The sequence below is a fragment of the Galeopterus variegatus genome, unplaced genomic scaffold (assembly GCF_000696425.1).
Source record: "Galeopterus variegatus unplaced genomic scaffold, G_variegatus-3.0.2 Scaffold4446, whole genome shotgun sequence".
In the NCBI taxonomy this organism is placed as follows: Eukaryota; Metazoa; Chordata; class Mammalia; order Dermoptera; family Cynocephalidae; genus Galeopterus; species Galeopterus variegatus.
Genome location: NW_007730557.1, coordinates 64584 through 92422, shown reverse-complemented (window position 1 = coordinate 92422; position 27839 = coordinate 64584). Strand labels below are relative to the sequence as shown.

General features: G+C 40.7%; 1 protein-coding gene across 1 annotated transcript in view; it reads right to left on the bottom strand.

Moving 5' to 3' along the window:
• The window catches only part of WWC3 (WWC family member 3), a 95826-nt gene that overhangs the window by 50635 nt on the left and 17352 nt on the right, over positions 1 to 27839 (bottom strand). The window contains 3 exon segments of the mRNA XM_008587580.1: positions 11040 to 11113; positions 12179 to 12270; positions 24623 to 24823. Coding sequence (XP_008585802.1) covers positions 11040 to 11113; positions 12179 to 12270; positions 24623 to 24823 — 367 coding nt within the window.

The window sequence follows — 27839 nt, the reverse complement described above, 5'->3', positions numbered from 1 at the left end:
GCCTCAAGCCTTGGAAGCCCTTGTGGCTAAGGAACTTGGGAAACTTCAGTCCAGAAATGGAGAGAATTCCCTCTCTGGAAAGCAACTAGCGAGCTTTTCAGGCTCCGGGCCCACCATTACACCAGCTGTGGTGCTCATGCTTTTCTCCATTATCCTGAAACCCGGGATCATTAGCTGCCAGCCCCAACTCCCTTGTTTTCCACTCACAAAACCCTCCTGGCATGCTGGTGGGTACGAGGGGAATCCCAGCTCTGCTGTTCACAGGCTGGGGGACCCTAACCAAGCCACGTCACCTCTTTCAACACATTTCCTTGAGTCTCAAGCAGGGACACTCAAAATACCTCCCCTTTTGGATGGGCGTGAGATTTGATGAGAACATGCAAGGAAAGGGCTCACTGGGCAGAGGGTCTGGAGCGTCATGTTTGCAGTGATTATTGTTATTATCAGGATAATGTGAAATCTATCTACTCATGGGAGAAAAAGCAAATAATTCATCAATCTGGTACTTTATTATCATTAATAAATTCCTCGCTGCACATGTCACAACTCACAGGCAAACTCAGCACCAGGGCTGTTCTGAGCTACGAGTACCCTTGGAATAGGAGCAAGGCAGATGAAAAAGGCAGGAATCTGTCTTCCCTTGGGAACAAGGCATGACAGCACTGCTGTGACTGCCATCAGCTGCAAATAAAACATGTACAAAACTGGTCCTGAGTCCTGCCCCATGGAGAGCACATGCAAGCCCACGATGGGACCCTGCAAGTTGAATGGGGACACCCCTAAATCCCAACATGGCCTGACTCTGCAGCCACTTCCATAAAGGCCCAGTTACAGAACTGTAGGTTTCTCAAACACACACTGCTTTGTATGCTCCTACAAAGCAGAATTCTTTATTTATATATTTTTATAAAAAGGTAAAAGTATTTTTCCCTATAGAGTGTTCTATGCAGGATGGTAAAATAAGTGAGCGTGAACTAAAGTTTGGGCTGTGGGCACATTTTCTCTTTTTTCTCTGCTCTCATTAAATCCCCACTTTGGCCCCTTCGCAGAACAGTTCATCCAGTGAACGAAGTGGTAAGCTTTAACACTCTGTGTCACCTTGAGGGGCACTGTGCAATTCAGCAATAAAATGTAACAAGCTGCTAGCACAGTACCAGCTAGCCACTTGGTGGCTCCTGAGAAGTGGGAACCAGCAGCAAGGACAGCAGCAGTAGGCATATATAAGCCCCTTGTAAGTTTTCAAAACTCTTTTTTGGTCCCTCAAAACCACCTTCCCAGGGGCTGGCCCGTGGCTCACTTGGGAGAGTGTGGTGCTGATAACACCAAGGCCATAGGTTTGGATCCCTATATAGGGATGGCCGGTTAGCTCACTTGGGAGGGCGCGGTGCTGACAACACCAAGTCAAGGGTTAAGATCCCTTTACTGGTCATCTTTAAAAAAGAAAAACCACTTTCCCCAAATGGCTGGCTTTCTCCCTCACTGCTGGTGCCTCACCCGGCCCTACACAAGTCGACTGTGCTGTTCGTGGAAGGTCCACCTTGTGCTTTCTTACCTGTCACAACTTCCCAAGAAACATCAATGTCATTCACTGAAATTGTGCACAGGGGGCACTGTATGGCTGAACGGTGTGATGGAAAAGGAAAGCAACCAGAAGCGTGGGGACGAACGGGGCTTCTGAATCCAGCCGCTCACCAGAACAACAGCCTCTGGGGCCCCTGCGAAGGTGAAGCTCGACAGGTGGAGCTGAGATTTGTGGATCTGTCAACCAGTTCCCAGAAACACCAGGCTGGAGGAGCCTCTTCTTAGACTGATTATGACTCATTGGTGGACCTTACATAATAGTTACAACTAACATGAGCTCCATGGTCTCAACACACTGTGAATACCCAGTGAACTGACAGTAGAAAGAATTCTTTAATACAGAACCGTTTCGGCATGAAATTATTCAAGGACAAAGCAACACAGGAAACAGGTGGAAATCTTCCTCTCTGTCTCCAATTTAAGAGCTCAGGCTGGGGGTGAGGTCCCCTGTAGAGAGCCGTTAATCTTGCAGGGATCCCAGCAACACCAGGACACACGATGCAGGAAAACATAAAACAGAAGGCAAGCCCTGTGTTTTTCTACCATAGACGCTCTATGGAGAATCAAGCGTCACTGATGCAAGGCAGAATACAAAGCCATACATCTCAAAGTGCTAACTATGCCAGAGAGGCCGCCAAACTTGTCTTGCAGAGAAAGCTAGATGCACTTATGCAATTGTCTCTTTGTATTCCTCTTTGGATAAAAAGCTTTCCGATACATCTCTTATAATGTCATAAGCCACAGCCCACCAAGCTGACGAAGTCTGTAGAAAAGGGTTACATCAATTTCAGGCAAAAACCCTGAAGCCAGAAAAGTCTGGTCGCTCTCTCTAGTCAGTAAGCAGCGAGCGCCCCTGCTCCCCGGGTCCAGCAGCTCCTCCAGAATGAACACCGCAGCAAACGGATCATCCCCTGACATGGACCCCCACACAGAGAAATGAAATTCTCCCGCATGGAACACAGTTTTTCAAGTGCCTGGAAACCAGTGCTCATCCAATACCCATAGAAGTACAGACACACACCCACTGTGAAGGCTGCAGTGTGAGAGGCTAACCATGTCCATTTCCTCTTACACTGAAACGTGGTGACATCCTTACAGCTGTCAGCAGCTACGAAGCCTACGTGGGGCCACAGTAAACGCAGGAATTGAGGCAGCAGCCTCTCGGGGCACCAGGTGCTAGGATGGGAAGGGCTGCCACAACAAAGCAAGCAGGCCCAGTTCCCATAGGGAGAGGACTTCATTCTGTCGGTGACACGGCAGAGCACATCACACAACAAAAGCATGACCTGGAGGCCAGGAACCTAGGTTTTGGCCTTAGGTCTACCAAAGTGGCTATGAGGATTTGAAGAAGACTGGACTAGAGCAGCTGTTCTGACCCAGCCCCGAGGGTGCCCCACGGTGGCAAGCCCAAGTAGCTAAGGGGGGAGCCCGGGGAGGGCTCGGGGCCCCTCAGCCCTGCCTCAATGGCAGCTCCCCTTTGCTCTGCTTTAGACATTCTGGTTCCTTATAAGGTGTCATGTGCTGGGAAGGAAAGGGAAAAGGTTCTACTGCTAAAAAGTGGGAAGGCCATGGGTTCAGATCCCTGTACCAGCCAGCCACCAAAATAAATAAATGAATGAACAAGTAATGAACAGATAAGTAATAAATGATAAATAATAAATAAAATAAAAAGTGGGAAAGCCATTAGATAACATGATCTCAAAGCTAGGAATCTCTGAAACACTGTTATTTTTAAATAATTATACATTATTATAGAAAATATTATATAAAAATATTATATAATATATTATGTAAATATATTTCATATAGTATATTTGATTACATTATGTAATTAGTATATTATATAAATATTACCTAAAAATAGTCCAATGTATCAAGCAGCTATTAGGTGACAGGGTCTTGCTGCAGGCTTTACATTTGTCACTTCATTTAACCCCCTCAACAGCCTTATGAGATAAGCATACTCGGATTTTAAAATGAAGAAGTTGAGGCTCAGAGAGATTAACTAAATGGCCCAAATGACCAGTGAATATCTTGCAGAGCCGGGATTCGAACCCACATGCTCTGACTCTAAAGCCCACACAGTATGTCGGGGTGTGGCAATGCCCCTTCCTGCTAGGCACGACATCCATTGCCCACCTTGGAGTGGCCAAGGTGGGTCCAAATGTTTTTTATAAGGTCAAGCTGTATTTCAGAGAACTCAAAGCACCTCCATTCCCAATTGTGATCAATTTCCATCTAACAAAAACTTCGAAGGACAGGAAACCTCTTCTTTCACTTCTGCAAAATTCATGTATTTCAGAGCTCTTTCTCTTTTTAAAAAATTCCCTATAGAACTTTGGTTAAATTTTGGGGATTTGCTCCATGATTTGGTATTTTCTAAAACATCAATGTGGTCCAGTTCATAAAGAAAATCATAATATCTGCGACTGCCAAAGAACTGTCTTATTGTTTTTAACTTTAATCAAGAGCGCAAGATTTTGGGGACTGGCCGGTTAGCTCAGCTGCTTAGAGTGCCAAGGTCATGGGATCGGATCCCCATACCAGACAGCTGCCAAAAAAAGGAGCGCAAGACAGTGCTGTTACCATACACCACAAATAAGACAGTAGAAAAGTGACGACTGCTCACAGAGAGTAACAGGTGGACTGACAAGGACATGAGCTATCATGCCAGCATGCAGGCTCGCCGTCTTTGCCTTCCACCCTCTACATTTGGTACGCGGCTTCGGGAGGTTGCGTGACTTGCTCGCAGTCACACAGCCAGTACGAAGTGCAGTGAGGTTCACAGCCGAGTCCCCTCACACCAGCGCTCGTCCTCTTCATCACTGGGTTAGCAATACACCCAGAGTCACAGCCTCCAAACTGTGTCAAGCCCAAAGGCCACCCGCTCGGCCAGTCAGCTGTCATCCCTAAGTAAACTGGTGCTTTATGGTTTGCTTTTGAAAGAAACAGGTTGGAGAGAAAAGGAGAAGATACAGCTTCGGATGAGGAACCTAGTGTGTTGAAAAGGCATTTTAGAGATGTTTATCATAAACCTCTACCTCCCCCACCTTAAAGTTTCCATATTTATCGCTCAATTTAAGACGTCAAGAGAATTGCACCGGTAAAAGTAAGAGTGAAACCAAACAACTTCTTAACCCCACATCCTGAAGAAAAGGGCTGCCAGCCCTGTAAAGATATTCCATGCTAATACCACCAATTCCAACCCAAAAGAGTGGAAAGTTCTGTTACAGCTGCTACCTTTGACATCAGCAGCTCTGGCAGAAGGCCTCTGGTGAACCTCAGAAAGCTTCCGGCAGCTTTCTATCAACAGCAGGTCCTGTGTGCACTGCCAGACCTGTCCCACAACCAGGAACAATGGCCTTTCTGTTTCCACCCCATTCTGTATGTTTTGCTGTTATCTGAGTACGCTGGGTTCTCGCACAGGCTTTACCTTACTTGCTACGTTCTTGGGATATGGCTCACCTCCGCCTGCCTAACTGTGAACAATTCCATTCTCTTCGGAAATTACTAAATCCCCTCAGACAGAAAATGCTGATTCGGATATCTAATAACAACTCGTTCTGGTATCGAATGCTCAGAAGCGTGTAGTGACTTCTTATTTAAGGAGACAAATGTGTTTAGCTTCACCCACACCACCCCAGTAGGGAAGTGAATCATGAAATTAAAGGTTCGAAGCAAAGAGCCTTACCCAGAGGCTAAAACTGTACCTCGTAAAAACTGGTTATCGGAACGTTTGGTGAACACCCCTTTCTGTGATATCGATAGTGGTAATAAGTCATAGGATTTCTTAAAAACAAGGCCAAAACACACTATTGCTCTTCTAATGAAGATGAGAAGGAAACAGCAGGGGGTGGTTAATGAGAAGGCGACTGGCCCAATCTACAGAGGCCACCCTGAGTTCCTCGCAGCCCAAGCAAAACTTTTGGCCACAAATGGATCTGCCCTCGCTCAAAGGGTGCCAGTGTCCCAGAACAAAGTGAACCAGGTGAAGGCTGCCGGTGCACAGAGCGGTGGCATCGGCCACCCCGCACAGCACCCAGGTTACTGTCCATTCATCTCGCTCAGACCCACCCTGTGCCTGTGCTGGGAACTGCCTGGGCCCTGAGGATTTCGCAGCAAAGTCCCTGTCTTCATGCAGCATGACTCAAGTCAAGGAGATAAATCATTAGGTCAGGCAGCAATCAGTGTTTTAAAGAAAATGAAGCCATGTTTGGGGATGGAGTGACAGAAAGATCGCCTTCTTAGATAGGATGGTTAAGCAGGATCCTAGCAAGATGCCACTAACTAGAGACCTACAGAAGGGAGGGAGCAGGCGTGCAAGAATTTGGGGAAAGAGCATGCCATGCACAGGGAGTTGCAAGTACCAATGCTAAAGGCAGGGTGTCCCCAGCATGCTGGACAGCCTGCAGGGTGGCGGGGGGAGGGGGGAGTTGGCACCAGTGAGCAAGGGTGAAACCAGAGGGAAGTAAGGTTGAGCCAGGGAGCCAATTCATCTAGAGTCTGGCCTGTATTCTACGTGAGAGAGAAAGCCGCAGGAGGGTCACCGTAGAGGAGACATGTTAAAGAACCCCTGTGGCTGCCATGTGAAAATGGCGAGTCATAGCAGTGCTCAGCCCAGAGCAGTCACAGTGGAAACTGTGAGAAGGATCCAGTGCTAGGTGTGGAAATATCACACCGTGAACAGCAGATGTGGTAACAAGGTGGTCAAGGCAGTGTTCTCCCAAAGCGTCTTCTGCCATGGCACCAGTACTCAGGGATGTTATAGGTGTCATGGTGGAAAAAAGGCTTTGATGTGACATAACCATGGGAAACTCAGGGTGAAGCAAGACTAAATGTGCTTGCTGGCTGCACAGGAGAGAACTAGAGAGGGGAATCTCCCTACACCTACTGGTGCACTCGGCCCGTTCTCGTGGCTCACCCATCTTCCCTTAGCCTCTGGATACTACTGATGAGCTACATTAAGATAAATTTCCATTACAAGCTTCAGAAACCTTAAAGCAGCAGAGGCTAGTAGGTCCTCCACTAGGAAAAGCTCAATTTTTCTGAAGACTTTAATTACTCATTGTAAATAATGCTCCTATTTTCTGAAGATTTATATAAAAGGGCTCAAGAGAAATGAAAATTATAACTACCCTGAGACATGATCTCTTGCCCGGGAGACTGGCAAAAATGCAAAAGGCCGATGGCACATTCTGGGGGCAAAGCTGCAGGAAACAGCACATTTATACGTTAGTGGTGGGGACAAGAAATGATGCAACCCCTGAAGAGGGGGACTTGGCCAAATCCAATAATATAACAAATGCATTCACCCTTTATCCAGCAAGCCCACCTTCAGGAACATATTCTCAACAGGTGCAATGAGGTGACAAGCTGATGGAAAATGTTATAAATGGAAGCATCAGGCCGGCAAGGCCAGAACCCACAGATAATCTTCACATCATGAAAAGCCACAACCATAGAGTGTGTGTGCCCCCAAGTAACACCACCGCCTACAAAACATTGTTACTAAAAAAAAAAAAAAAGAAGGAAAAAAATCTAACTTGAATCAGATCAGGACTCTCAAACTAATGACACCTATTTGCATAAAGAACAGAGGATAGAAGAACATGTTCAGTGACATCACGCAAATTCAAGCAGCAAAATCCACACCAGGGAAATTCTCTGGGACAAGCAAATTACTATCTTCAACAAATACCTTGCTGGGGGGTAGGGGGACAGTGAAAGGAGGGGGAGGAAAGACTTAAAAGACTTAAGAGACACATTATCCAAATGCACTGCGTGGCCTCACCTGGATCTGGAGAAACGGGAAGGCTCACTGGAGAAGGGAAGCCTATGAGGTGGAGCATGGGTATTAGAGTTATATTCTCAAAAGGAGTCCATAACTTTAGAAGAAATATTTGTGGATTAAATGTGAGTCTGGGGTTTGTGGCAATAAGACGGTAAGAGCTTAGGGCATGGGGCAGGGTCACAGAAAAACCACAATTGGCCATTGTGTGGTGTAAACCCTCCAGAGGGTTTCATTATACTATTCTCTCTACTTTCATGTTTGACATTTTCTGTTGTTAAAAGATTACATGTACATAATAGACATACACGCACATGTACATATTCTGTCATTAATCCAGAGAATGTATCCATGGCCAGCTCCCCTCTACAAAAATTAACAACATATACAAATTTAAAAAAAAAAATACAAATGGTTCTTTTTTCCTCACTTGGACCCAAGTGTAATGATGGATTTCCTTGCTAGCCAGGAACTTCACCAAGATAAACAAGTTGAGTTTAAAATGTTATAAGCAGCCAAACTCCTGGTGAGGTGCTCTGGAAAAGAATACACTGGATATTCTGGGAAGCAAGAGCAGCAGAAAATTTTCTGGAGGAAAATTGAGGGCTGCTGCCTTAAATCGATGTGAGTAATAATATCAGAGAAGCTTCACGTTTATGTACGACAGTTTATGTGCTGTCTGTAGTTATAGTTGAGATTTCACAGTAGAGGTGGGATCAATGCTTGAAAACAGTTTTCAGAATTTCTTAGTAAATAATGTAAATTTGCATGATTCAATCCAAATATAAAAGCACAATCTTCAATACCAGAAAAATAATGAAGCTGTTTTCATCTCATAGACTGTGGAACTCAGAGAGATTATTTTTCACTTACAATGAATTTTAAGGTGGCACAAGTGCCCGTGTTACTCTTCTTCCTGTGAGGCTGTGTTTACAGAATAAAGTAAACACACACAGTGACAATGCAGTGTCAAATGGAGTGGAGGCAACAGGCCAATCTGGAAAGCTGAGGCATGCCACTGGGGTGGGCCCCTCAGGACCAAGGGCAGGTCCAGAGTCTTCTCTGTGCCTCCCCTTGGCCTCCTCGGGGGAGGGCTGGCGTCCCCACCAGCTCTGGCAGACACACGGAGCCTCCCCTTGGCAAGGGACAAGTTTACAATCACTGTTCCAAACGTAGGATCTTGCTAACAAAAGCAGAGAGAAAAACAAGCAGCACTGGCCCTCATCTTCCAGGAGCACAACTCGTACTTCATTTTGGCCGCAGGTAAAAAGCTAAAACTCTCCCTGTACTGGCTTCTGCTTCCCCATCCAATATGCTCTGAGAAACAGAGGCTGCCTTTCCTGTTCTTGAAATCACTGCAACTACAAGAGCTGAATGTATTTCCTAGCAATGCCAAGGGGCAGGGGATTTTCTGAGTCACCAGCACATTTTATTTTCTAGATTATTTAGTCTTAAGCTACATGGCAATATAACCTTTGTCTTGAAATAAGGAAACGGAGTTTGCCAGAATGATGGAGCCCAGGCAAAGGAACAGGTGTTGGGGCCAGCCAGCCCACTACAGAAGCTATAGCCTGCAGGAAAGTGCTGGGCTTGGCTCCCCTCTGAGGGTCGGGGGTCCTGTACAACCTCAGACTGTTTCTGAACCTCAGTCATCTTCCTCAGAGCTTCTGCTGGTGAGAATTAAATTAACTGCAACTTCCAGCATGCAAATGCCTGGCATTAAAATTACATATTATCCATAGACACTGTAGAGTAATGAGAGAGAGCTACTGCGTAGCCCAATGACAGTTGGAAACTAACCTCAAATTCGACTAGACAGTCCTAGCAACTTTTGACAACCTAGCAAATCAAACGGTTTGCTTTGCTTATTCATTATCCACCCTTTAGCAGATGGTGTATGGGATGACGCAGCCACAGGCTGGCTGGACCGCAGGGTAGAAAATGCCAGAACACATATCAGTGCATTTGGAAGCACTGCAGCAAATGGACAAAATGAGCGACCAAACCAGCAGCCAGTACTGAAAAAGAAGCTAATTTGCTCAAGACAAACTTTAAAAAAAAAAAAAAAAGCTGTACTAGGGCCAATTAAAGTAATCTTGATGGTAGATCCAAAACGCAGGAGAACACACGCTAGCGCACTGCCGGGTGGTGCTGAGGAAGCAGAAGGCGAATGGACAATAGGTAAGGTTAAAGTAACAGGTTTATCAAAACCCACCTGCAGGGGGCGCCGCAGTGCTTCTGAATAAACAATCGTCTTTGAACAGCCCTTGGAGACGGGCCAGAGAGAGCTAAGCCCCTCTAAGCCAAGCCCCTCTCGGCAGGGCCCAGCTCACCTTTTGTGTCTCCCCTGGTGCCTACATGACCTTAATGAAAAACGGTCACACACAAATGCTGAGCCAACCCAACCCTGGATGAGTAAGAAAGTGTTAAACAGTAGGGTCTGACACGCCCCGGCTACCCTTCCTGTGAGGCTGAGATCATTGCGTCTGTCAAACACTCCAGTTCACATACTACCTCCCCTTAAAGAAGAGTGCTGCGGTCCTCGGTGACGCGCTGTTACTGAGTCCGCACACAGGACGCCAAAGAGTGGCACGCCTCCACCCTCATCAGTAATAGTAATACGGAATCCTAGCATTTGCTGAAGGCTGACGAGGCACGGGGAGCTGGTGCTGCCTCCCAGACAATTCAGCATAGGATCGACATTTGCAGATAAGACACGTAGGCGCAGAACACGTGCAGCATGTGTCCAAGCTCAGCAAGTGAGGCCAAGCTCCGGATCGAGAGAGAGTGACTCTCAGCCAGCAAGCACACAATACCCTTCCCTAAGAAAATTCTTTCAGACCAATGCTATCACCATTTGTAAAATAATTTTGTTCATCAATTTTACTTAATATAGTTCGCTAATTGTGAGACATTCACCCTTAAACTCTTGGGCAAATAATATTCCAATTTTAAGAAGGCAAATCGGAGAAACACCTATTGAACAGTGGTGTCGAACAAAACTTTCTGTGATAATGAAAATGTTTTACTATCTATGCTGTACAAAGCAGTAGTGACTAGCCCAGTGATTCTCAACTGGGTGTGATCATGCCCCTAGGGAATGTCTGTCAATAGCAGAGACACTTTTGGTTGTCTCACATGAGGTATCTTCACTGGAATTCAAGTGGGTAGATGGAGGCCAGGGATGCTGCCAAATATCATACAATGCACAGGACAACCCCAGAGATAAATGGTTATGTAACCAAATACGTTAACAGTGTGGAGGTTAAAAAAAAAAAAAAAAAAAAAAACCTGACTGACCACATGTGGCTTCTGAACACTTGAGATATGACTAACACTGTAGAGAATATAATTTTAAATTTTATTTAATTCTAATTAACTTAAACTTTAACTTTAAAACTCTTGTGCATATATATATTATGCAGCTATAAAGAATGTGCATAGGTATAAAAATAAAAGTCTTGTTTCTCAAGTACTCCCATTTAAAGGAGTGAAGCACCTTCAAGGAAAAGAGATTCTGCTGCTGGGGACTGGGATATAGTAAGTGTGAATAAAGGCATGCAAGCGAAGGTCGCGAAGGTCGCGATGGTCGCAAAGCTCTTGGACACGTGCCCAAGAACGAAACAGGCCGGCCGGGAGGAGGCTCCCCTCTGTAGCGCAGGCAACTCACTCTTGCAGGGTCTCCACCCTCTTTTCTTTGTACTGCAGTTCCTGCTTCATCTGGGTCAGCTCACATCTGGAAAGCTAAAGACAAATTACACTTTTTTTCCAAAAACAAGCTGTGAAAAATTATTTCTACAATTGGTATTAGCATTGTCATCTAAGTTTCTAGTTAGCTTACAATTCAGTGGGTCATCTATGCCCTCCAAGAACTTCCAGTCACACACAACTACATCAGCCATTCTAGAACAGCCTTGCTACAAAAATCCCAGTTCCTAGCTGAGTTGGGAACCAGCATGTTTTCCTTTTCAAGATAGTGATTTGCTAATTACAATTAGCATGCTCTGTAATATTTCTCTCATCTTTCCTTCTCCTTACTATTCATAGTGTTACTAGTCATAGTTTCTCTGCCTACCAGAAATTCAATTGCCGGGAGCACTTATTAAACAGATTCTGGGAGCCACTCCAGGCCTCTTTCAAAACTCAAGGAGTGGGCTTAGGAGCTCACACTTTGAACAAGCTCCCAGGTATTTTTCTTAGGTGTGCTAAATATTTGAGAACCACTGCTATAAAAGATGCACCCTGGGTCAGGGAACAACACACCAGGGGAAGAGGATGCCTCGCTGCCAACGTGTCTCCTGTGCTCTGTCGCAAGTGCAACAAAAGTATCCACCTTCCCAGACAACCAAGACCAGGGTCTGAAGGGACAGAACAAGGTAACACATAAAGAATTCAGGTGTCAGGACCCTTCTGGTAAATGACCTTGCAGAAGTGATCCTCTAGGACTACCCAGAGGACAGCAGCAGCTGCCGAGGCTGACAAGGGCCAGGGTAGCACCTGCTACCACAGGGGAGCAGCTGCAGAGACGGGCCCTGCTGTCACAAAATCTTTCCACATGGTTGGTGGGTTTAGTCCCATGAAGCATGCACAGGTACACAGGCTACTTTTTGTTTGATGACCTAAGGCTTTAAAATGAAACCTTTTTCCTCCTACTGTGAAAAAACTGGAGGGTAAACCAAAATGTAGTAAAATAATCCATGAAATCAAAAATCTTACTAAAATCAGTGTTACATACACCAACCACTATAAAATGAATGAAGATAAGTGACATTACATAAAAATACATAGAGCACTTCTTGTTGTGAAAACACTTGTTTTACTCAACCTGCCCTGATGACTTGCTATTTCTGCTTTAATCTGGTGTGGGTCATACTTTGTATCTGTTGAATAACCAGAGAAGGCTAAAGAGAAGGAGTATATCTTGTTTTATAATGCATCCTTTAAGATAAGTAAAGGCACTTAGACAGGAACATCAGATTCAACATATTAAATCATTCTAAGGGTCAGACATACTAAAGTTAGCACTAGCAACTAAAGAATTAACAGTTCACAGCCTCAAATTTTTCTGATAGTTGATTTTTCCATGGGATCTTTCAATATGAAAGTGTGATCAAATGTACAGCTGAAGACAACAAAAGTATGTTTATGTCTACTGTAAAACTATTCGGTTAAAAGTCCATATGTACACAGGAAAAATGAAGGTATCATTATAGTAAGAAAAATTGTTCCTACTATGTGAACAGTACATGCAATAAAGACTCATTTTTTCCTTCTTTTAAAATACAGACACAGAAGTCACGGGAAGGATAAACAACAAAATGTTAACAGTGTTTTTGCATTACAAGTAATTTTACTATGATTTTCTTCATATCTATAGCGCCACATAATTTTTGAAATAAAGGAAAACAAAACATTAGAAAACTGTAAGGTGGAAAAAAATAACTTTACAGTAATTCATCTGTATGTGGCAGCTTGAGAAAAAGCTATTCCCTTAAGTTTTTTTCTTCACATAAACTAAACTAAATCACCCACATTTTTATTGTGACAACTTGTTTTTCATGGATGTTTAGCTAAAACACAACACACAGCTGAATACTTTCTTAAACAGTGCAGTGCACATGATTAAACTCTTTTACAGACACAGCATTGCTAATAGCATTAGCCAATATCTGGGGGTGAATAAGACCCCCAGAGCTGTTTACCTCTAGCACAGTCAGAATGTGCTGTCAGCACAGAGAGCTGCAGCCATTTCCAGTGCTGCAGCAGTGGCAGCAGCCAGCAGCTGGTCCTAATTTCTACCACCCCCTGCTTTTCCTCAACGCTTCTGTCTCCTGCCTTCAGTTTTCTGAAGCCACGGGCTTTCACACCACTGTGACTTGGCTTCTGTTCTCTTCTTTGGCTGGTGCAAGTCTCCTTTGTCTTCATCTGTGGACCACCCCTCACTGGTGTCATCTGCCTCCTGGTTATGGTCATTAACATCACCCACTCAGAAGACACATCCGCAGGGCCAACATCTTTTCTTTTCCTCCTTTGATCTGGGTAGCAAAGGCCGACTGTCATTCAGATAACTTAGGTGCCAACAACTAGAAACTAATTCAAAATCATTTCCTGTCTTCATACTGCAAAGTCAAGTAGCTTAAACAACAAGATTATTTAAAACCTCAGTTAGAACCACATCCAAAGGTAACTTGAGCAGTTTAAATCTCCTATAAAAAGATTTTCTATGGAAAACTTAATTATTTAAGTCCCCAAAAGTCAGAATTTCAAACAAGTAAATCCGCTAGAAATAAATCTCTGGAATAGCTAAATGATAGCACAAATTACCTGGAATTGTTATGTATTTGTAATTGTGGCTACTCAAAGGTGATGGAGTAAAACACTTCAAAAGCAGAATTCTTTCTTAAGCCCTAATATCTCTTTCTAAGTCCTATAATTTCTGTCTTATCTGATTCTATTGCTCCATTTTTTAAGGTCAGACACAAGAACACTTCAAACAATTCCCTTAAAAGACAAAAATCACTCATGCAAAATCTCTATATTAAATTCTGAGAATTTGAAAAAAGTTTCCTAGACCTGAGCCTAAAGGTCTTCCACTTGTGACTGAAAAAAAATATGGAAGTGAGATAAGTCTCACTTACCTATGTATAAACTTATCAACTTGCAGATAAGGAGGAAAATACCAACAGTTATCATCTGGGATCCTTCTCATTATGTGCAGAAAGTAACCCCACCACCAATGTTCCAAAGCATTACTACAATGTTAAATAGCAATGTGAAGTTTTTCTAACAAAACTGTGCAATTTCCTTAGGAAAATTATCAAAAAGACAAAATATGTATTAGAGAAATAATGGATATTATTGGTCATTGAAGCAGCAAATTTTCCCCCACTTTAAAATAAAGAACCCTAAAGGAATACAGTCAGTGGGATAGACCTATAGCCTCAAAAAAACATCTATCTTTCCCACCCACCCAAGAAGAATTTTGGTGTAGGACCTACCTAAGTATCTCCTAGAAACCAGGGTAACAAAGTCATATTCTTGCTCAGGAGATTTTAACAGTCAACCTAGACCAGTGGATTTCAACCCTGCAAATCACCTGAGAAACTTTGGCGGGGGTGGGGTGGAAACAGCATGCACTGTCATATCCAAGGCCAATTAAATGAAAGTTTCCTGGGTAGGATACAGATGCCAGTATTTTTTGTAACTGTGGTAAGACACACATAACACAAAATTGCCATTTTAACCAGTTTTAAGTACAGATCTACTGCATTGAGTATATTTACACTGTTGTGTGACCCATCACTAATCTTGTCCAAAACTTACTTCACCATGCAAAACTGACACTTTATATCCATTAAACATAACTTCCTATTCCTTCCCTTCCCCCTAGACTATGGTAACTTCTACTTTCTGTCTCTATGAATTTACCTTTATAAGATACTGTAGAGGGTTAGAAATCTTGATTCTCTATTGATTTTTAGACAGGGCTCTTTGGCTAATAATCTTCTCGGACAAAAGTCCTTAGCTACAAGGCAACAGCCTACAACTAGTGGGTCAAAAGCCTACCTAATCAATTCTAATCATTGTTTAGGTATAGCATTGTATACTTTAATGATTTTAGAGTTAACAGGTGGTTGACTTACTGATATCGTTAAGTAGTTTTTTAAAATTTATTTATTTTAACTTCTCAATATACACTGTAGTTGATTTTCGTGTCCCTTTACCATTCCTCTTTCCCTCCTCCATCTCTCCCCTCCCCCCACATCATATCTGCTCACTTATCTTAACAAGTTCAAGAAATTGTTGTGATTGTTGTGTCTTCTTCCCTCTCCCCCCTTTATTTATTTGTGTGTTTGTTTATTTACTAATTTTTAGCTCCCACAAATAAATGAGAACATGTGATATTTCTCTTTCTGTGCCTGACTGGTTTCACTTAATATAATTCTCTCTAGGTCCATCCATGTCATTGCAAATGGCAGTATTTCATTTTTTTGTAAATAGCAGAGTAGTATTCCATTGTGTAGATATACCATGGTTTCCTTATCCACTCATCTGATAATGGACATTTGGGCTGGTTCCAGCTCTTGGCTATTGTAAATAGTGTTGCGATAAACATGAGAGTACAGGTATACCTTCAACATGATGACTTTCATTTCTCTGGGTATATTCCCAGCAGTGGGATAGCTGGGTCATATGAAGAACCTCCATACCACAAAGGCTGCACCATTTTGCAGTCCCACCAACAATGTATGAGAGTTCCTTAGTCTGCGCAACCTCACCAGCATTTATCATTCTCAGTCTTTTGGATTTTAGCCATCCTAACTGGGGTGAGATGGTATCTCAAACGGGTTTTGATTTGCATTTCCCGAATGCTGAGTCATGTTGAGCATTTTTTCATGTGTCTGTTGGCCATTTGTATATCTTCCTTTGAGAAATGCCTATTCAATTCTTTGCCCATTTTTTAATTGGGTTATTTGGTTTTTGCTGTAAAGTTGTTTCAGTTCCTTGTATATTTTGGATATCAATCCTTTGTCAGATGTATATTTTGCAAATATTTTCTCCCATTCTGTTGATTGTCTTTTCACTCTATTGACTGTTTCTTTTGCTGTGCAAAAGTGTTTTAGTTTGATGTAATCCCATTTGTTTATTTTTCCTTTAGTTGCCTGTGCTTGTGGGGTCATATTCATGACATCTGTACCCACTCCTATTTCCTGGAGTGTTTCCCCTATGTTTTCTTTAAGTAGTTTTATTGTTTCAGGTTGTATATTTAATTCTTTAATCCATTTTGAGTTGATTTTGGTATATCGTTAAAGGTACATGGATTACTAAGAATTGCTTTCTCTATGCATGGTCTTTTGTTATTCCATATAAATATCTGGATAGTTTTTTTTTCCATTTATGAAAAAATGTTATTGGAATTTTGATTGGGATTGCATTGAATCTGTAGATCACTTTGTGTAATATAGATGTTTTCACAATGTTAATTCTTCCAGTCCAAGAGCATGGGATATCTTTCCATCTTCTTGTGTCCTTTTTAATTTCTCTCAACAGTGGTTTGCAGTTCTCATTATTACAGAATTTTTACATCCTTGGTTAACTTTATTCCTAAGCATTTAATTTTTTGGTGACTATTGTAAATAGGCTAGTTTTCTTGGTTTCTATTTCTGCATGTTCACCATTGGAGTACAGAAAATGTACTGATTTTTGTGTGTTGATTTTGTATCCTGCTACTTTGCTGAACTCATTTATCACCTCCAAGAGTTTTTTTGTAGAGGCTTTAGGCTGTTTGATATATAGGATCATGTCATCTGCAAACAGGGACAGTTTGACTTCATCTTTTCCAATCTGGATGCCCTTTATTTCCTTCTCTTCTCTGATTGCTCTGGCTAGTACTTCCAACACTATGTTGAATAGGAGTGGTGAGAGCGGGCATCCTTGTCTATTTCCTGTTCTTTTCCCCATTCAGGATGATATTGGCAGTGGGTTTATCATATATGGCTTTAATTATGTTGACATACTTTCCATCTATGCCTAACTTGTAAAGAGTCTTTATAATTAAAGAATGTTGAATTTTATCAAATGCTTTTTCAGCATCTATAGAGATGATCATATGGTCCTTGTGTTTGATTTTATTGATATAGTGTATCACATTTATTGATTTGCATATGTTGAACCAAACTTGCATCCCTTGGATGAATCCCACTTGATCATGGTGTATAATTTTGTATATGTGCTGCTGTATTCTGTTAGCTAGTATTTTATTGAGGATTTCTGCATTTCTATTCATCAAAGATATTGACCTGTAGTTTTCTAATTTTCATGTATCTTTGTTTGGTTTTGGAGATTTTCTATATCTTCTTGGCTCAGTTTTGATAGTTTGTATGTGTCCAGAAATTTATCCATTTCTTTCAAATTTTCAAATTTGATGGCATATCCTTGTTTATAATAGTCCATAATGTTTCCATGTATTTCTAAGGTATCACTTATAATACCACCTTTTTCATTTCTAATTTTTGTTATTTGGGTCTTCTCTCTTCTTTTCTTAGTTATCCTTGCTAAAGATTTGTCAATTTTATTTATCTTTTCAAAAAACCAACTTTTTATTTCATAGATCCTTTGTATCATTTTGGGGGGTTTCTATTTCATTTAATTCTGTTCTGATCATAATTATTTCTTTCCGTCTACCACCTTTGGGTTTGGATTATTCTTGTTTTTCTAGTTCTTTAAGGTGAAGTGTTAGGTTATTTATTAGCCATCTCTCCATTCTTCTGAAGATTTAATGTGATAAATTTCCCCCTTAATACTGCTTTTGCTGTGTTTTAGTGCATTTTGTGTTGCTATAACAGAATTACCTGAGACTGGGTAATTTATAAAGAAAAAAGGTTTATTTGTCTTACGATTCTGGGACAGTTGCATCTGGCACGGGCCTAAGGCTGCTTCTACTCATGGTGGAAAAAGGCAGGCAGCCAGCGGGTACAAGCAGATCAAATGGTGAGAGGAAGCTAGAGAGAGAGAGGGAGGGAGGGGAGAGAGAGGGAGTGGGGGAGAGAGGAGGTGCCACGGTCCTTTAAACAATCAGCTCTCATGGAACTAATAGAGTGAGAACACACTCATTAATACCCCCTCCCCCAGGGAGAGCATTAATACATTCATGAGGGATCCACCCCCATGACTCAATCAGTTTCCAACACTGCCACATTGGGGATCAACTTTCCACATGAGTTTTGGAGGGGACAACACACCCAAACTCCATCGTGCAGTATCCCACAGGCTTTGGCATGATGTGTGGTTATTTTCATTAGTTTCGAGAAATTTTTTGATTCCCTCTTAATTTCTTCTTGGATCCATATGTCATTAAGTAAAATGTTGTTTAATTTCTCTGTGTTTGTGTAATTTGGAGAGTTTAATTTCTTATTGATTTCTAATTTTAATCCATTCTGATCTGAAAAAATACATGGAATAATTCCAATTTTTTTGAATTTGTTGAGACTTGCTTTGTGACCTGATATATGGTCTATCCAGGAGAATATTTCATGAGCAGATGAGAAGAATAAATATTCTGAGGTTGTTGGATGGAATGTTCTGTAGATATCTGCCAAGTCCAATTGGGTTAAAGTGTTGTTTAGATCTTGTGTTTCTCTATTGATTTTTTTACTAGATGATCTGTCAAATCTTGAGAGTGAGGTGTTCAGGTCCCCCACTACTATGGTGTTAATGTCTGTATCATTCTTTAGATCTAATGGAGTTTGCTTTATAAATCTGGCCATTCTGATATCAGGTGCATATATATTTATGATTGTCTTCTTGCTGGACAGATACTTTTATCATCATATAGTGGTATTCTTCATCTCTCTTTGTGTTTTTTGCTTTAAAGTCTATTTTACCTGATATAAGAATAGCTAGTCCAGGTCATTTTTCATTTCTATTTACAATATATATCTTCTTCCATCATTTTACTCTTAGTCTATGTGTGTCTTTACAGGTGAGGTGAGTCTCTTAAAGGCAGCATATTGTTGGGTCCATCTTTCTAATCCAATCAGTCAGACTTTCTCTTTTGAGTGGGGAATTTAATCCCTTTACATTTAGACTTATTATTGAAAGGGGTTGACTTAGTTCTACCATTTTATTGACTTTTGTTTAGATGTCTTAAGTATCTTTTGTTCCTTTCTTTCTGATTTTCTGTTTGTCTTCTGTGTTTGTTGGTTTCTTGGGCTGGTAGGTAAACCATTTTTTCTCTTTATTGTTAGCAGTTTTGTTTTATTGGTGGGTTTTATTCTTTCTTGAGTATTCATGGCCATGATGATTGTTTTTCAGGTATCAAACCCAGTACTCTCTTGAGAATTTCTTGTAGGGCTGGTCATGTGTTAGTGAACTCCCACAGTTTTTGTCTGTCTGAGAAATATACTATTTGTCCTTCATTTTGGAAGGATCGCCTTGCTGGGTAAAGTATTCTTGGCTGGCAACTTTTGTACTGTAGTATTTTGAATGTATCATCCCATTCTTTTCTAGCTTTTAAGGTTTCTGATGAAAAGTCTGATGTTAGTCTGATTGGCACTCCCTTACAGGTTACTTGTTGCTTCTCTCTTGCAATGTTTAAAATTCTCTCTTTGTCTTTGAATTTTGCCTGTTTAACTATAACATGTCTTGGAGAAGACCTTTTTGGGTTGAATATGTTTGGAGATCTTTGGGCCTCCTGAATCTGAAGATCTGTGACTTTCCCTATACCTGGGAAGTTTTCTGCTATTATTTCATTAAATATGCTTTCAATGCCATTTCCTTTTTCCTCCCTTTCTGGAATACCCATGATTCAGATATTTGAGTGCTTAAGGTTGTCTGTTATCTGTCTTAGATTTCTTTAATTTTTTTTCTTTTTTTTTTTTTTTTGGTCTGCTTATGTTAATTCAAACAGCCTGTCTTCAAGGTCAGAAATTCTGTCTTCTGCTTGTTCTAGTCTGATGGTTAGATTCTCAGTGGTGTTTTTTATTTTGTTGAATGAATCCTTCAGCTCCACAAGCTCTGCTACATTCTTTTTCAGGGCATAGATTTCTTTGTACATTTCTTCTTTCAGGTCCTGTATATTTTTTCTCATTTCATTGTGTTGTCTAACTAAGTTTTCTTGTATCTCATTTAGTTTCCTTAGAACTGTTGCTCAAATTTCCTTGTCATTCATTTCAAGGACTTCCTATTCAACATGATCTAGAGCTTGAGAGTTACTATTTTCCTTTGGTGGTGATGTACTTTTGTGATTTTTCATATTTCTGGTATCTTTCCTTTGGTGTTTAGTCACTGTGGTGTATGGTGTCACAGTCCACTCATTCCACCCTGATGTCTGGCCTGGATTCTGAAGGGACTGCCAATTCTGGGTTGTGTGAACTAGCCTGGGCTGGGAGTCTCACAGCACCTGCCTATTCTGGCACTGCTGACTCAGGTCGTGTGGGCCCAGTGGCTCTTGGGCCTCTCTCAGCAGCAGGAACCAGCCTGGAGTGGGGGTCCCATGGCGCCTATCTGTACCAGTGCAGGTGACTCAGAGCATGTGGACCAGTGGCTCTCAGGCCTCCCTGGGCAGCAGGCACTGGCCTGGGCTGGGGATCCCACAGTGCCTGCCTGTTCTGGTGCAGCGGACTCAGGGCATGTGGACCCAGCAGCTCTCAGACCTCTCTAGGTGGTGGGGACTGACTTGGGGTGGGGTCCCATGGTGCACAACTCCTGCCTGTTCCAGCATGGCTCTTGGGCCTCCTGTTGTTGCTTTGTAACAGTTGTAAATTGGCTAATTTGTGAGAGAGAGACAATAGAAACAGTCCACTCTGCCATATTGACCAGAAGACTTAAGAGATTTTAAAGAATTGCTATAGGTAAATATGTAAGAAATGTTTGCTGAAGGGAAAACTTTTTGCTAATGGAAACTTCAGATGCAATCACAGACAAAGAGAGAATCGTAGGGAAGTAATGATTGTTTTAGCTGTGATAAAAATAGTTACATATTAAGTAAAGATAATGATCACATGTAATTAGCTTAACATTTCATTAATTATGCTTTGGAATATCACACTGTTAGTTTTCATGATGATACTAGTTCCATTGTTTAAGCTATACTTAGCTATGGATAACTTTTGTCATGTTGCCCACGTTGTCACTTTGCCACTTTGAAATGATTGAATCAACTGATTTTTTTTTGTGAAACTTCCTTGTCTTTACATTAAACACAGAAGCTAACTTTGAACCAGGGCTGTACCCTTTTTCTCCTACTAATAGAGGAGGTGCTCAGGTGCAGTCCCTTTGGGCTTCTCACTGCATTCACGTAGCTTCAGTAATCTTCTTTGCATCTTTGTTACACAGAGAGAAGTTTAACAGAATACTACCACCAGCAGCTCCTGACATAGGCCCAACACCTCTGACATCTGTTAGATCTTGAAAATGCAAAGATCTCAGTCTTGAACTGAAATAATTCAATTGATCATGTCTAGTAGGGTTTCCTCATAAGATCTTGGTCAAAACCCTAGGGACAGCAGCAACTTCATAAACCACTTAACTCCTAGACTGTGTTCATAATCTACCTAGCAAGATCTGCCAGCAACTATATCCCTTTCTGTAAAAACAGGCAGGCCCAATCTTGCCTCTAAAGCAACCTAAACAAATGGAAGCAGAGATTGTGTTCACCCAGAGATGTCTAGCAGATTGGGAACTGGAATCCGACAAGAACATTTGAATCTCAAGTCAATACTACATTGTCATGACTTCCTCACTAAAGAAATCTATGCTAGTTCAAAGAGAACATTTTAAGTATTTTTACAGGGGACAGAAAGAAACATAATTGTTTCTTAATAAAATTCCCCCCAGGGAACAGAAAGAAACATAATTGAATGTAAATCAATTATTTCCCCAAATGTCAAGGAAGTGAAGTGCTCAACAAAATAACAAAAAGTGAACCTGCTTGATGTTCTAGCACCATACTATCACAAATATAAAATACGCTCCAAGTTCAAGGGTTTGGATTCCCTTAGCAGCCAGCTACCAATATGTGTGTGTGTGTGTGTATAAAATACATACAAACACACATTAAAAAAAATGCTTAAGCTATAGATTCAACATTGTCCTATCCCTAAGTGGATCTTAATTAAATCAGGCCAAATGCATGCCTGCCCCATTTTCCCTCAGAGTGGGTCTGTAATTGGACAGGCTCCTATACTTTTATATTTGCATACTGAAGTGTATAGATTCCACTGCAGCTAAAATGCTGACAATCATAGTGGTAGCCAGTTCTCAACACAAACTTATCCTGACCTAATTTTTCTTTTAAACTTCTGGCAAGAAACTTCCTCTCAAGTTTTTCTGACACATTCTTTTTCAATCCCATTTTTGGAAAAGCTGCTTTAAGCACTTCATCAAATACCTAACCCAAACTGACCATACACTGAAGACTACACTGTGAGTAACTGGATACTATTAAGTTGAATAATATAAAATTGCCAATATTCAGTCCCTTTTCACCTACAAAAATAACTTTGTATGGTTCAAGCTTGCCTTAACCAGATAAAGAAAAGGGTTATGAAAGGTTTAGAATTAGTAACTATGTGCTCGTAGAACAAAGTTATAAAATGTTTCAGTTACATATTTACCTCAGAGTAAAAAGTCAATGGGTTTCCAGGCGCATGATATCAGTAAGAGACTACATGCTGGGCTGTAAAAATCATCTCAACAGATTTCAAATATCAAATTTTTACATATTATATGCTCTGACCATAATGATATCAAATTAGAAATCAGTAATAAGACATTATATAAAGTCCCAACAACGTACTTCTAAAGAACCTATGAGTCAAGAAATAAATCCTAAGGGAAACCAGAAAATATTTTAAACTGAAGATGAAAACACAACATACCATTATTTGGGAGGTATAATTAAAGAAGTGCCTAGTGGCAAATTTATTCTGCTAAATGCTATGTGAGAAAAGAAGAAAGATCTAAAATCAATGACCTAAATAAATTTCCATTTTAGGAAGCTGGAAAAGGAAAAGCAAACTGAAGTCAAATTCAATAGAAGAAAGGAAATAATAAAGAACACAAATCAATAAAATAGGAAAAAAGAAATAGAAAAGATTAAAAATAATACATAAACATAATAAACAAAAGACCAGTGGAAGGATAAATGAAATAAAAATTTACACAGATTAAGAAAATACAGAAGACACAAATTATTAATTATCAGGAATAAAAAGGATACCACATCAGAGCTTATAGGCATTAAAAGGATGAAAGGATAAGATCAAGGAACAGCAAATTTCCTGAGGACTAAATCCAACTTGCAGTTTATTATTATAATTTTACTACAGCATATGTACACACACTTGTTATATACTATCTCCAGCTGCTTTTGCACTGTAATGGGATCAAATTGTTACAACCAAGCCAATATGGGCCAGCAAGCTTAAAATATTTATTTCTGATTCTTCACAGAAAAGTTTGCAGAATTTTAGATGAGATGAACTAAACAAATTCTTTGGGAAAAACAAAAATACTAAAAGAAGCTTCAAGAAGAAATAAAACATATGGATAGCCCTGTATTCATTAAAGGTATTGAATTTGTAGTTAAAATTATTCCAACTAAGACCTCCAGGCCCACATGGCTTTAGTGGTAAGTTCTATCAAATACTCAAGAAAGCACCAATGACAACCCTACACAAACTCTTTCAGAAAAGAAAAGAGAGAGGATACCTTCTGCTTCTAATAACAAAATTAGAGAGATATTGCAAAGAAAAGAAAACAATATCAATAAGAAACTAATCTCTAAAAACGTGGATTGCAGTGATCATTCTGGTTGAAAGCCAAAAAGCAAGCATTACCCATATCAGAAGAAAAGAGATAAGACAACCTGAAAACAAACCACTATACCCGAGCTTTCTCCACTCTCCTAGGGCTTTTGGTTATAGAAACATCTCAAATTACTGTTACATAGGGAAAACCCCATGATAATTTTCAGAGGCTTGTATGGCTTATTTATTTTCAACAAAAATTGCGATTAAAAAAAACAGAACAAAAACGACAACACAAGAAATATGACCTATTGTTCTTAATTTTAGTATGACTAGCAACACAGAATAAAGCTATGTCCTTAACGTTTAAGTCTGTGTTACCAGAACTAAATACCTGACAACATGGTAGTGATGTCACAGGTAAGTGCCCTCATGTCTCAAAGAGATTTGGTACCAACATCATATGCTCTCTCCCACCTCACAGGAACGAACCCAGGACAGTTGTGACAAGTGCACCTGTGGTAGGCTGTCGAGTGTGACAACTCTGTTGCTAAAGCACTGACTGTGCCAGTAGCAGGATGCTTTGGCTCCTCCCAGTATTGCCCTTCTCAACACTGACAAACATGAGACAGGGTTGTTTCATGGCATTATCAAAAATTTTATTGTTTGCTTGTTTATTTTTTACCTTCACCACCTGCATGTAAGCTCAGTGAGGGAAGAGAGTTTCCTGTTTTAGTCACCACCATATCCCAGTGCCTGGACACAAAGCAGACACCTGATAAATCTTCACAAAAGGAGCATCTACAGTGACCATATGATTGCAGTGCAGGATACCATCTGCCTAACTGTGAGCAATTAGAAGCTTTCTGAAGCTGTCTTGCCAAGTACAGTGTCTTTCTGAGTACAGTTCAGCATTTGCAGATAATCCAGCAGGGAGACGGCTTTGAAGGCACACACACTATCTTAACACATGCTACCCAAAGATGAACATACTTCAGCTCACAGCTCATGTGTGAGTGGCTGTTGTCCTTGCACATTTTGCACAGCTGCTGATATTCTTCCTGAGCCAGCTCTAACCGCTGCTGCCTAATCGGGTAGATCTTCTTGGCAGTGAGAGCCTAGTGGGCTACAATTAAATATTCCTTCAACATCCATTCCTGCTCTTGTTGCCACTATTCTCTTGGATTCTCAATCTGGGTAAGTTCTGAAATTCAAAGGGTAAGAACATATGTGAATTAAAAGTAAAATATTTAGGGACTTCCAGTCAAGAAGGCAGAATAGATGGTCCCCAGCATCACTCTCTCCCACAAATCAACCACTTTACAACTATAAAAAGATAACATCAAGTACATACAGAGCAGAGAGATGTTCAGCATGGGAGGCAGAAGCTCTGCAGAGACCACACGCTCTGTGGTGCTGTCACGTGACCCAACAACCCAGGCCAGTGCATGAAGAGCAGGGAGTCATCCAGCAGGGAAGGTGGGAGCTCCACAGAGACCACACGCTCTGTGGTGCTGCCACATGACCCAAAAGCCTGGCTCAGTGCACACAAAGCAGGGAGTTATCCAGCAGGGGAGGCAGAAGCTCTGCAGAGACCACACACCCTGTGGTGCCACCGCCACATAATCCAGCAGCCTGGCCTAGTGTGCAAGGAGCAGGGAGTCATCCAGCAGGGGAGGTGGTAGCTCCACAGAGGACACACACCCTGCAGTACCACCCTGTGACCAAGCAGCCCTGCTGAGTGCATGCTTACCAGAATGGTGGCTCCCTGGAGAGGTCCAAAACCTGAGGCAACCAGAAACACAAGGCACTAGTGGCCAACTGAGCAGACACTGAGGTAGCCATACCAAATGGCAACCCCAGCAACATCCTAGTCAGGCAATAGTGTCAAACCTGTGGGCTGTGAAACCCCCTGCCACAATGACTAAACATCAAAGAAANAAATGTACAAGGAAATCAATGCCCTGAAAAAGAATGTAGCAGAACTTGCCAAACTGAAGAATTCATTCAGCGAAATAAAAAACACAACTGAGAGTATAACCAGCAGGCTTGCAGAAGTAGAAGAGAGAAATTCAGACCTTGAAGATGGGCTGTTTGAAATAACCCAGGCAGACAAAAAAAAAAAGAAAAAAGATTCAAAAGCATTGAAGAAAATCTGAGAGAGATAACAGACAACATTAAGTACTCAAATATCTGAGTCATGGGTATTCCAGAAGGGGAGGAAAAAGGATATTGCATTGAAAACATATTCAACAAAATAGTGACAGAAAACATCCTAAGGATAGGAAAAGTCACAGATCTTCAGATTCAGTAAGCTCAAAGGTCCCCAAACATATTCAACCCAAAAAGGTCTTCTCCAAAAAATGTTATAGCCAACTTCACAAAACTCAAAGACAAAGAGAGAATCTTAAAAACTGCAAGAGAGAAGTGTTAAATCACCTATAAGGGAGACACAATCAGACTAACATCAGACTTTTCATCACAAACCCTAAAAACCAGAAAGGAATGGGATGAAATATTCAAAACACTAAAAGACAGAGATTGCCAGCAAAGAATACTCTACCCTACAAGGCTATCCTTCTGAAATGAAGGGCAAATAGTATATTTCTTAGACAAACAAAAACTGCAGGAGTTCATCACCACATGACCACCCTTACAAGAAATTCTCAAGNTAGTATAATAAAAATGGCATTCATGAAGAGAAAACAAACAAACAAAAAGGCTATCTACAATACAAGGGACCAACAAATACAGAAAACAAACAGTACCTCAGACAGAAAGGAACAAAAGACACCTAAGACATCCAAACAAGAATCAATAAAATGCTAGGAATAAGTCAACACCTTTCAATAACAACTTTTAATGTAAAAGGATTAAAATCCCCAATCAAAAGACACAGACTGGCTGACTAGATTAAAAAGGAGGACCAAACTATATGCTGCCTTCAAGAGACCCACCTCACCCATAAAGACTCACATAGACTAAGAGTGAAAGGTAGGAAAAAGATTTACCTTGCAAACAGAAAGGAAAAACGAGCTGGAGTAGCTATTCTAATATTTGATAAAATATACTTTAAACTAAAAACCATAAAAAAAGACAATAAGGGACACTACATAATGATAAAAGGATTGATCCATCAAGAAGACATAACAATCATAAACATATATGCACCCAATGTTGGAGCAGCCAGATTTATAAAACAAACCCTACTAGTCCTAAAGAAGGAAATAGACACTAATACCATAATAGCAGGGGACCTGAACACCCCACTGTCTATATTGGACAGATCATCTAGGCAAAGAATCAGCAAAGAAACACAAGATCTAAACAGTACTCTAGACCAATCAGACTTGGCAGATATCTACAGAAAATTCCATCCAACAACCTCAGAATATTCATTCTTCTCATCACCACATGGATCATTCTCCAGGATAGATCACATATTAGGTCACAAATCAAGTCTCAATGAATTCAAAAAAATTGGAATTATCCCATGTATTTTCTCAGACCACAATGGATTAAAACTAGAAATCAATAATAAAGTACAAACACGTGGAAATTAAATAGCAGTCTATTTAATGACATATGGGTCCAAGAAGAAATCAAGCAGGAAATCAAAAAATTTATTGAAACTAATAAAAATGATACATCATACCAAAATCTGTGGGATACTGCAAAAGCAGTACTAAGAGGGAAATTTATTGCATTAAATGCTTGTTTCAGAAAAATGGCAAGATGACAACTGAACAACCTAACACTTCACTTTAAAGAACTAGGTGAAAACAAGAACAAGCCAAACCTAAAGTTAGCAGACAGAAAGAAATCATTAAGATCAGAGCCGAACTTAATTAAATAGAAACCCAAAAAACAATACAAAAGATCAATGAATCAAAAAGTTGTTTTTTTGAAAAGATAAATAAAATTGACAAACCATTAGCTTGGGCAACAAAAAAAAAGAAGAGAAAAGATTTAAATAAGAAAAATTAGAAATGAAAAAGGTGATATTACAACTGATACATCTGAAATACAAGGAATCATTCAAGACTACTATAACCAACTATACGCCAACAAATCTGAAAATCTGTAGGAAATGGATAAATTTCTGGACACACACAAGATCCCAAAACTGAGCCAAGAAGACGTAGAACATCCAAACAGACAATAACAATAAAGGAGATTGAAGCTGTTATCAGAAGACTCCCAACAAAGAAAAGCCCAGG